Raw genomic sequence first — 12,103 nt, 5'->3', positions numbered from 1 at the left:
GGCACCAAATGCCATGTACTTGTAACTACTTATGGCATACCTTCCTTGTAAATTGTATTTACTATTATGTTTAGTCTACGGCCATGCGACCCTGAATGCACCCAATCTCGTCTGTTATGTTTCAAAATATATTTGTTAGTAAATATTTGCTCTAAAAAGATTCATGTCTGTTATCTATATAAAGTTTGGATTTCACATTGATAAATTTTTAAATGCAAAACAAGTGCTTTTCCTTATTACGTGTAGACACAGGAAACATGGAGGTGCTTCACCTATATGGAAGTGAGAAACAGAAGCAGCAGTGGCTTGAGCCTCTTCTTCAAGGGAGCATTGCCTCTTGCTTCTGTATGACAGGTAAGAGCAAATCAGTCACATTCTCCCATTGTGCAGCCACTTTTCCCGGTTATTATGGAGAAACTGAAGAAATGTGGGATGTGGCTCTGTGTTTCAGGCAAATTTGCCTGTGACCAGAAATGTCAACATATTTGTTGTGAGCCCAATTTTAATTTTTGGCATTTTTAAATGTGCAGAATAAAATTGTCCTCCCCTTTGGGAGGACACCAGATGATGTTTTCTGGTAGCCTGCTTTAGGCATTAGCAGCAGAGTAAACTTAGTTTTATAACCTTTTGACTTGCATCTAAAATTGCCATCTGTGGGCGTTTAAGATCTTTTTTACCCTAGTGTATGAAATATTGACCTTTGTGATAATTTTATATTGACACTTAAAAACTACTCAACTCGGGCTTCCCTGGTGGTGCAGTGGTTGAGAATCCGCCTGCCAATATAGGGGACTCGGGTTCGAGCCCTGGCCTGGGAAGATCCCACATGCCGCAGAGCAACTGGGCCCGTGAGCCACAATTACTGAGCCTGCGCGTCTGGAGCCTGTGCTCCGCAACAAGAGAGGCCGCGATAGTGAGAGGTCCGCGCACCGCGATGAAGAGTGGCCCCCGCTCGCCGCAACTAGAGAAAGCCCTGGCACAGAAACGAAGACCCAACACAGCCAAAAATAAATAAATTAAAAAAAAAAAAAAAAAAACTACTCAACTCTGCCATAAACCCAGAAAAATAGAACTTTCACCAGTGTTGGTCATATAGCTCAAATTATAATCATGTGGGGTAATTAAACTAGGAGCATGTTAATAAAAATGGGTTTTGGTACATTTGTACATAGGAAACAGTAATTAAGAACTCTTCAAAGGACAAAATCATTGTTTCATATTTGAGTTTAAAATTAAACTCAATTTCATCTGGCCATAATTTTGGGCAGATTTTATTGTCCTTCTATAACATTGCATACATTTATAATAGCAAAACTGATCTCCATTTAAACCAGTAAGAGGCATTTATTGAACACCTGCTGTATGCTGTGTTGTCTACAAAGCTCTAATTAATTACAAAATAAGTAGAGTACACACCTCCTTTTCTAAAGAAAGAGGGTCTCTAGTTTCAGAAAGAGAACACATAAAATATCTTAAGGATCCATTCAAAAGAGCAGCACATTAACAAGTGCAGATTACTATGATTGAGAGCTAGCCTGTAAGTTCTAAAATGCAATGCAGTAAAGCAGTCTTGTAAAAGTGTCCTGTGGAAAACTTTCTGAAGACATTAAGTGTTGAGCAAGCTTTATAGAATGCAAAATAAATAGATTGGTGAAAGCATTCCTGATGGAATTTGCAAGGCACAGTTAGAAGTTGTTTAAGATACTACAGAAATAGAGTCACAGATGTCAAAAACAAATTTATGGTTACCGAGGGGGAAAGCGGGGGAGGGAGGGGGGAGATAAATTGGGAGATTAGGATTAACATATACACACTACTATATATAAAACAGATAACTGCTGAGAACCTACTGTATAGCACAGGAAACTCTACTCAATACTCTGTAATGACCTATATGGGAAAAGAATCTAAAAAAGAGTGGATATATGATTCACTTTTCTGTACAGCAGAAACTAACACAACATTGTAAATCAACTATACTCCAATAAAAATTAATTTAAAAAAAAAAGAAAAAAAGAAGTTGTTTAAGATACTAAACCTATGGTGGGGAAAGCTGGCTTGCAAATATGTAGTACAGATTTTCATTGTGGGAAGTAAAGAACGATATTTTTAATGCACGTTTGATGATTGGAGAAAAGATTGAGTTGTATCCCAAGTCATATATCACTGAGAATGCCAAGAACATAATTCGCATAGTTGATCTATCTGAGTTGTTCTAAATACTTCATTTATTCATTCATTCTTCCAATGCACATTTATCGAATACCTACTATGTGTAGGTTGTAGGAGAACCAGGGGGAATGGGGGAAGGGTAGGAAGATGAAAAAGACAAAGATGCCTCTGTCCTCAAAGAGTTCACATTTCTTTAACTAAGTGTCTTTTGTAAACTAATGGTATCTGCCTGCCTGTAAATTCAGCCTTTGCTTATTTATAGAGCCCGATGTAGCTTCAAGTGATGCCACAAATATTGAATGTAGCATCCAGCAAGATGGAGATAGCTATGTAATTAACGGCAAGAAATGGTGGTGCAGTGGTGAGTATTCTATTGATTCTTCATGCCAGATGCTGTGCTAGAATAATAAGATACATAGTTATTCATTTCATGACCACAGTTCTTTAAATTCTGCCTTTGAAAGCATTTTCAAATTTACAAATACTTGATAAAAAGAAAAGTAATTTTAAAACAACGTCTTGACTAGGCGATGTTTATTTAAGAGCAGAAAACGTCTTTTTTTTTACAGTTTGTGAGAGAAAAAATTTATATTAGTGCACACTATTTTTGACCATTGTTATTTCTATCAAAATTAAATTTTAATAGGGGCATATTACATGGACTATAATAATTTATATATAATTGTTTTTAAAGAGATAAGCAGTCCAAATTATTAAAAATAATTTATTGTGGTACATATTTTCATTGTTTAAAAATACAAGTATTTAAGTGAAAAATAAGAGTCCTTAGACATAGAAAAATATATTATTTAGTCAACCCTCAGTAATAGACTCATGTAAATGGATGAGCCCTTTAGGCAGTTATAAAAATTGAAACCTAGATAAATGTGATTGTCTGAGGATTGCTTCTAGAGTATAAATGATAAATCTAACAGGATAACCAGCTTATAACTAAAGAAAGTTGACATCATAAAAGCAAATTACATGTTTAGAAACTTACCAGTAATATAGTACAATAGCCAGAAAAGCTTTTTATGTTTTTGTTTTTGTTTTTGTTTTTTGATTGCCAATTGTTATTTTTTCTGGAGTTTGATGAAATCTCTTACAAATTAAGAAACAAGAAAAAGAAAAAGACATTAAATTTTGCTGTATAGCTATTCAAGTACTAAAATTATGCAGGGAAATTGTTCTTATATTAAAATTTAGATAATTTAAAATAATTATAAATGCCCCTTAATTTAAATTTCTTTAATAATCTGTTTTAGATGACCTAACTTATAGTGTTTTTCTTATGTATGACTGTTACTACTATTTTCCTATATTGTTAATTTTAATTTCCATGTTTTATGCATTTACTTTTTGTTTCCTCTTTTTCTTGGCTTCTACCCCACTCCCCTTCCCCACTCTAACCTCTTCTTTGTTATAAGTTGCCACCACAGTGTTTGAGATTTGAATTTCAGAAAAATGCAGATGTTTTATCTGAGGGAGAAGCCTCATTCATGTGTATCGAAGCAAGAGACAGAGCAGTTTTATATTTAAATGCTGAAAGTACTGGTTGGCTCTGTAACATCTTCAGAATCAAAAGGAATCTCCTCCACATTTTGTCTTTGTCTTCTCCAGGACCCATATTTCTTGGCAACTTTCATGATGTAGTTTTTAAAAGAGTTTCCCATAAAAACATACAGGACCGGGTTGAGGCAGCTGTGAAAGAGTGCAATGCTCTCTGTGATTTGGATGGCAACATCCATACGTTTGCTCATGTCGCAGTTGGTTATCAGGGAGTAGATGACATCTATGGCTTGGCAAAACTTGACAATGTTATAAGGCAGCTGAGTGACAAGGAAAACTATGACCACTGTGAGCAGAACTTTGAGGGGCCGAGATTTTGTAATGTTTGGCATCTTGATGAGTGTCTTTGCCGTGATGAAGTAGCACACTGCCATAATAAGAAAGGGTATTACAAATCCAACGCATATTTCCAGCATTTGAATTGATGCTTTCATTGATGTTCCTAGGTGGTGTGGAAAGATGGGAATGCACCTAGCCTTGTGATTTACAGTATAAAAAACCAGCTGAGGTATACTCAGCAAGATGGCAGCCATCCAAACACAGAAACAGATGAGCCGGCATTGTTTTCGCGCTCCCAATTGACTGGGGGCTTTAGTTACTGCCCAATATCTGTCTATGCTGATACAAGCCAGAAACTGCATTCCAGAGACAAAGTTGACCGTGTACAAGGCTGAAGTGACTTTGCACATGATTTTCCCTAAAACCCACCCATGAACTGCATTAACTGCCCAAAAAGGCAGAGTGAATAGAAGGAGTAAATCTGCCACTGCCAAATTCAGGATGTACACATCTGTTTTGGTTCGCCGCTTTTTGTAATGGGCATAAATCGCCACTATTATGGAATTGCCTGCAAGTCCAATGATGAAAGCTATTGTGAAGAAGGCAGGCAGGAAAACTTTTGCAAATTTTCTGACCTCTTCTTTTATACAGATCACTTCATACTGACTATAGTCATGAGTGTCATTCATTTCATTTTCCTCATAATAGTAATCTGTTGACTGGTTGTGTTCCAAAGCCATGGCTCCAATCTAAATGGCAAAAAGAATACAGGATATTTATTTTAATATTGCTTAAGTGGAAACGCTTTTGATCTAGCATATGTTTTATTCTTTTATTAGAGAACAGATTGTTGCCATAACATATGTGAGCCTGAATCTGCCACTCTTTGAAACTCTTTATTGGAAGCCACGTTGGAATATAACCCCAAGAGTAGTTTTTCATCCCTTGTTTTTACAAGTCTGTGTACAGGAGCTGGAATTTACAGAGGGAAGATAAAAATAATACCCTGGGGAATTTTATTAATCATTAAACCCTGTAACTTTTACATATACAACTTTGTGATTCTTACACAGTATATTGACAATAAATTAAATTTTAAAATTAAAGTAATTTTATTTATTTAAAATAAATATTATTTTTATTTATTTATGAATTTATTTTAAAATAAGTTAAATATATTATCTCAGCATTTTACTTAATTTTACTGGTTGGCTTTTATAAAACAAAGTCTCCTCTAGTTAGCTTCCCTCCAAAACCTGTCACTACATGCTGATTGTAAACTACTATTTGGTAGCACTGTTGTTCCACTAGTCACCTAAGCCTTCAGCCTGTACCATCCTTGATTTATCTCTTGTCTTCATCCCTGATTTCCAGTCAGCCCCTAAATTCTGATTTTACCTCCCCAATAGGTCTCAAATCTGTCTCTTCCTTTTAATCTGTGCTCCTTGACACATCCACACAATTCGACCATCATTATTACCTGGCCTATTACAATATCTTCCCAACTGGCATCCTACTGTTCTTATTCCTCCTTACCACCTCCTTGTCAAAACATTTTTCTTACTGCCATCAGAGTGCTCTCTCTCTAAAATGTCAATCCATCACTGCTGCTTATTAACTCCTCACCTGAAAGACACATCTCTTCATCTGAAAGATACAATCTAAGCTCCTTACCATGACACCCAAGGCTCCTTCCATAATGTTGTCCTACCCATGGTTCCTGCTACATCCCTCTACTGTGCACCCTGCACAGTAGACAGTAACAATACTGATTTGCCAGCGATTTTCTGGCACACACCATGCTGCAGCACATGTCTACATCATTACTCATTCTGTTCTTTTATCTGATGGACTATTTCCTGCCCTTCCCTTGAAGGGCCAGTTCCTACCCAGTTAACTTAGATGTCGCCTCTCCAGAAGACTTTCCCGATCCAATAACTGTATCTGCATATCTTTCAGAGAACTGACCCCATCCTATGGAAGACATGTTTCTCAGACTACCTTTTCCCTCTGTGCTCTAAGTTCCCTAAGACTATGACCTCTTGGATTTATGTTTATAATTAATACCCAAAGAGAGTGCCTGGCACACTCTAGGTGCCCAGCAAATATTTGTCAAACTAAAGGTTTTACCAATAGGTATAAAACTATTACTCTAGAATGGAAAGATTATACTCCAGGAATCTCATGTCTCTTCATTAAGTTATTCTACTCTACTGGCTATTAACACCCTGTAGTATTAAGATAAGCTTGCACAGAATTCACAAGTTTTAAAATATATGTAATAATAACTTTCAGTGTTTTTATTATAATGCTGAGTTTTGTTATGCTTTTTTCCTTAGACCTTCTGTCTCCCTTTATCCTTAAAGTTATTTGAAAAGTTCCAATCTGGAAGACTACTCTAGTCTTCGTTTTCTTATATGTTAATTATTAATACGGTAGGAACTTTGTTCTTTCCTTCTCTTTTATCACACAAATCTTGAACCTGGTGATAAGGTATAATATGGCCAAACAGTATAAGATATTAAGGAAAGATATTTTAAAAGAATTAATCATACTAAAAATATGAGTAAATAAGAGTAGGAATGGAAACTATTTGCAGAAGTGATCCTTCTGGCAGAAACATAGAAACACATTTAAATGCCTTTGTAATTATCATAAGAATAAAAAAATTCAACAATAAAACAAAGCAGGAAAAAATGATATAGCAAAACCTATTATTAACAAAGTTTTATAAGCAAGTAATGGTATTAAAATAATATTTTCTTCCTGCTATATTCATATTTTTGTTTTAAGGTTAACATGTATAACTGTTTTCAAATAGCTCTTTTTTGCACATGTAAACTTTTATGCATCAAGACTCCCTCTATATACATAAATATACCAAACCTTTGGGCTTAAAAAAAAATCATATAAAAGTCTGAATGAAAAAAGAAAGAAAAAAACCAACCTGTTTCTGTCGGCAGACAGGAGCAGTCTTGAGTGCAGAGAGTAAGATAGAATGACCTCTCTAACTCAGCATACTTTTATTTTCGTTTTATACCCCGCCTTTGTCTTACATCCAGTAAGGCTTTCGGGAAATTTAACCTTGTGAGCACTTGATCTTTTATTTTATGTATAACCATCCTGTGAACTCAAATCCAAGTTCTTAAGTGTCCTAGGTTACAAACTTGAAGGAATTCAATCTCGTTTCAAAAACTACAGACCTTTCGAAGTTTCCACTTAGCCAAAGGGAACAGGAACGTGCCTGCAGCTGAGGTACTGACTGCCAAACCGAAAGAATTCACCAGAGCGCCTCAGGGCAGCTAACAAGTATTTACTTGTAGGTAGCATCTAGACAAATACTCTCTAAAATTATTTTGTCTAGGAAAGAAAACAAAAATGATTGTAACCTAGAAAGTTATCTTTTTGAAGACTAAATTATCAAAAACTAAATTCTAAGTAATCATTAGGCATTTATAGTAGAATTAAAGTTTTTATACCACATCATTTTGTATTTTGCTTAAGCTATGAGACTCCCCTTGGCCTCACTGTACTCCTTATCTGTCCTTGACCCCAGAGTATGCCTTTCCCCACGACTTTAAACTCTTGTGCCTTCCTGTAATCTTCTTCAATGACCAGCTACAAACTTTCAAAATCCTTCTGTCTGAAAAGGCTATCTCCGGCTATCTCCCCCTCCCCCTACTTCCAAACAAATGAAAGTTAGAGAAAGAAGAGAAATGTATGCAGATTTAACCCTTGGCCTTGACTCTCCTCACATTTGCATAACAGTTCCCTTATTTACTTTCTCTAGGCTCAGTCTCCCCCTTCAGAAGTTATTTCAGACCAATGCCTTTTTTTCTCCAAGCAATTGATCTAACTTTCCTGTTGATTCACAGAAAAGAGACTCTAGAGCACTGGGGCCTTCATCTTCCCACAGTATGTGTCTGGGGGTACAGCCAACTTCTCCTCCTTGTTATCCACCAGTCTTTGAGAAGAGTTATTTGCATGCCGCTAAACCACCTCACCAAGAAAAAAGTGCCTGACCAAATGTAAAATAGATAGCTAGTGGGAACCAGCCGCATAGCACAGGAAGATCAGCTCAGTGCTTTGTGACCACCTAGAGGGGTTGGATAGGGAGGGTGGGAGGGAGGGAGACTCAAGAAGGAAGAGATATGGGGATATATGTATATGTATAAGTGATTCACTTTGTTATACAGCAGAAACTAACACACCATTGTAAAGCAATTATACTCCAATAAAGATGTTAAATAAATAAAACACTTGCAAATTGCAAAAAAAAAAGAAAAAAGTGCCTGGATTTGTAGTGTTAGACATTTTCCATGGTGTAAACACTCCCACCATGGCCAATTTCAGCTACCAATGTGAAGTAACTGAGGGCAAAGTTGCTGAGAGTTGAGCCTATCAGCCTTCCTTAGCAGATTCTAGCGCAATGCTTCCAAAAGAGGCATCTCTTCTCCTTACCATGGCTGATCATTACTCTGATCTCTTACTGCTTTCTGAGGGATACTGCTCTTAAATTTATCCCTGCCCTCTCTAGACTCTCTGGTCTTTTGCCTTCTCTTACCTCTTATTCTTCTTTATCTTATGTATTTTGGGGGCAGGAGGAAGCAAACAAGCAACCTTCCACTAAATTCTTAGAATGGCCTACCCTCCATCCCTCATTGCCTCTCTGACTTATTTCCTTCTCCTCCCCTTTGCTTGCTTATTCTGCCACACCAACCTCCTTGCTGTTTTGAAATGTGCTAAGCACATTCCTTCTTAGGACTTTTGTACTGGCTCTTGTATCTGCCTGGAATGTGCTTCCTTTTAATACTTGCAAGGCTCACTCCCTCATGTATTTCAAGTCTTTGTCCAATCACCACCTCCTCACTGAGGCAACCCGTGACTATTATATTTAAAATATCCTTCACAAACAAAACAAATGAACAAACATAACAAAACAGAAACATAGTTATAGATACAGAGAACAAACCGATGGTTGCCAGGTGGGAGTGGGATGGGGGAGGAAAGAAATAGGTAAGGGAGATTAAAAGATTACGAACTCTTAAAAAGAGATTACAGGGCTTCCCCGATGGTGCAGTGGTTAAGAATCTGCCTGCCAATGCAGGAGACACGGGTTCAAGCCCAGGTCTGGGAAGAACCCATATGCCTCGGAGCAACTAAGCCCACATGCCTCGGAGCAGCTAAGCCCGCATGCCACAACTACTGAGCCTGTGCTCTAGAGCCGGAGCTCTGCAACAAGAAAAGCCACAGCAATGAGAAGCCCGTGGGCACCGCAACGAAGAGTAGCCCCTGCTTGCCCGAAGACCCAATGAAGCCAAAAATAAATAAATAAAATAAATAAATGTATTAAAAAAAATACATCTTTGTTGATATGTATACATTTAATACATTATTCCATAGCGTGCACTAAATTTTCAAAAAAAAAAAAAAAAGGACTACAAACTTCCAGTTGCAAAGTAAATGAGTCATGGGGATGAAATGTATAGTGTGAGGAATATAGCCAATAACTAAGTAATATCTTTGTATGTTGACATATCATAACTAGATTTATCATAGTGGTCAGTTTAAAATGTTTAGAAATATCCAGTCACTGTCGTGTAACAGGAACTAACATAGTGTTGTACGTCAATTGTACTTCAAAAACAAAACATAAAAAAAAGAGATCAGATATGTGGTTGCAAGAGGCAGGTGGAAGGGGAAGGGAATTGGATGAAGGTGGTCAAAAAAGGTACAAACTTCCAGTTATAAGATAAATAAGTAGTAGGGATGTAATGTACAACATAATAAGTAGAATTAACACTGATGTATGTTATATATGGAAGGTGTTAAGAGAGTAAACCCTAAGAGTTCTCATCACAAGGAAGAAAATATTTTTCTATTTCTTTCATTTTGTATCTGTGTGAGATGATGGATGTTCACCAAACTTATTGTGATAATCATTTCATGATGTATGTAAGTCAAACTTATACAGAGCTGTATGTCAATTATATCTCAATAAAACAGAAGGCAAAAATTAAATAAATTAATTAAACTAAGTACCCTTCACCTGCCTATACTCCCAATCAACCTTACCCATAGCACTTTTCATGTGCTAATGTACCATATCATTTATATTGTGTTTGGTGTCTAATGTATCTCGCCCTGTATTAGAATATAAGCTTCATCAGATTAGGGACTTTTGTATGATTTGTTCATATATAAATATATAGAATAGTGCCTGACACATAGTAGATACTCAATAAATATTTTGAATTAATAAATAATTCTACTTTCCCTTCTGATTATTGTCCCATTTTACTTGCCCTTGATGCTGTAGTTCTTTAATGACTAATTAAATTTATGAATGAATGAATCAGTCAATCAATCAACCAATCAATCAGTGCTTAAGTAACTTATCTTCCACAGACTTATAAATTTAGCAATGCAGCTGGAATTTTATTTTATTTTATTTTATTTATTTATTTTTGGCTGTGTTGGGTCTTCGTTTCTGTGCAAGGGCTCTCTTCAGTTGCAGCGAGCGGGGACCACTCTTCATCGCGGTGCGCGGGCCTCTCACTATCGCGGCCTCTGTTGTTGCGGAGCACAGGCTCCAGACGCGCAGGCTCAGTAGTTGTGGCTCACGGGCCCAGTCGCCCCGCGGCACGTGGGATCCTCCCAGACCAGGGCTCGAACCCGTGTCCCCTGCATTGGCAGGCATTGGCTGGAATTTTAGATCCAGATCTTTAGTCTTAGACAATTTCTACTTTTTCATACTATCTCTTATGCATATGTATAATTCCATGATGTCATCTATTATAGAATTTTGATACATATTTATAGATATTTAAAAGTATCCGTCCTTTTCCTTCATTTCCTCCCCCATGTACTTTCAACCACGTACTTTCTTGTAAATAGGATTCCCTTCTTGTAAATCAGTTGTAAAGCTATAATCTTTACATCTTTTCAATTCGGTCATTATTTTTGCTAATTCAAACACATACCCAGCCCTTGGGGCATAAAGGATCTCAGGATCAAGCTTCTTCTGGTAGTATATAGTGAGTCACACCTGTGTATGAAACATGGTGAAACTAGCTCACTGACTGACCTTTTCCTATATTTTCCTCCTCAACAGAACTAGAAGAGGTGTTTTAATAGGGAATACTTGACAACATTTGGAAGTCAATCATAAAGCTTGGAGGATAGGGAAAGGCATCACTTACCTTAGGCAACTTTTCAGAGTATTTACTTGATGCTTCTTTAGCGCCTTTTTTTTTGTACCTCTCTTCCACCACAAGTTGATTCCAACTGGCTTCTCACCATAAATTGTCTCTCACCCTTCCTCACTGGTCCTAACATAGCAATGTCCCTTGTTCCTGTAGAATCTCTCTCTCCACACCCATTTCTCATCTTCCTCTTCTAGTGCCATTTTTCTCAGTATTAGGTGCTTGGGAAGCAATCTGACTAAACTATATTTTACATTTTCACTGAAAATGTCTTCGATATTGAGATATAAATTGAGCATTATTTAATAATCTTATGATTACTCTTTAGTGTCCATACTACATATTGAATTCATATTGTATATGAGTTTTTTATTTAGCATTTTTGCTTAAGCATTTTCATGTTATTCAAACTCACTATAAATGACATTTTTCATAGCTAAATAATATTTTATGTGGATTATCATAATTTGACTTACCATTCAACTGCTATAGGACTTTTTGAATGTTCCAGTGTTTTGCTATTACAAATAATGTTATAGAGAGCATCTTTGTAGATATGGTAGGAAACTGCACTTAATCTAATCTTACTGAGGGATGTTGAAGAATGGGAGTAACCATGTATAACTATCCGTTTTCTTATTACACTAAAGATAGCATTCTGTAGCATAATCTTAGAGTTCTTTCAGTTAAGTGCATAGAAATCTTCCTTCTTCTTTTTAGAAGGGTTCCATTATGTGGACATACCATATAATAGTCTCCTATTGATGGATATTGATTTATGCCCAATTCTTTGCAAGTATAAACAATACTGCTACAGTTAATAATCTACATCTGTCAGTTCATTCAGAAGCAGCTATATCTGTAGGATAAATCCCAGA

At 36.5% G+C, this 12,103-nt stretch overlaps 2 protein-coding genes across 3 annotated transcripts in view; one reads left to right on the top strand and one right to left on the bottom strand.

Moving 5' to 3' along the window:
* Positions 1–12,103, top strand: part of ACAD11 (acyl-CoA dehydrogenase family member 11) — a 96,773-nt gene that overhangs the window by 48,304 nt on the left and 36,366 nt on the right. For both annotated transcript variants that reach the window (XM_068545925.1, XM_068545924.1), the window contains exons 12-13: positions 247–354; positions 2,435–2,533. In XM_068545925.1, coding sequence (XP_068402026.1) covers positions 247–354; positions 2,435–2,533 — 207 coding nt within the window. The remainder of the gene's footprint in view (positions 1–246; positions 355–2,434; positions 2,534–12,103) is intronic.
* Positions 3,333–7,220, bottom strand: ACKR4 (atypical chemokine receptor 4). The gene is made up of 2 exons (XM_068545926.1): positions 6,968–7,220; positions 3,333–4,769 (listed from the first exon to the last, which is right to left on the bottom strand). Exon 2 carries the CDS (start codon positions 4,758–4,760, stop codon positions 3,708–3,710), a length of 1,053 nt encoding a protein of 350 aa, XP_068402027.1. The 5' UTR covers positions 4,761–4,769; positions 6,968–7,220; the 3' UTR covers positions 3,333–3,707.

The sequence above is a fragment of the Eschrichtius robustus genome, chromosome 6 (genome assembly GCF_028021215.1).
Source record: "Eschrichtius robustus isolate mEscRob2 chromosome 6, mEscRob2.pri, whole genome shotgun sequence".
Taxonomy (NCBI): Eukaryota; Metazoa; Chordata; class Mammalia; order Artiodactyla; family Eschrichtiidae; genus Eschrichtius; species Eschrichtius robustus.
Note: the sequence above shows the minus strand (reverse complement) of the source record. Positions and strands in the feature narration are given on the sequence as shown.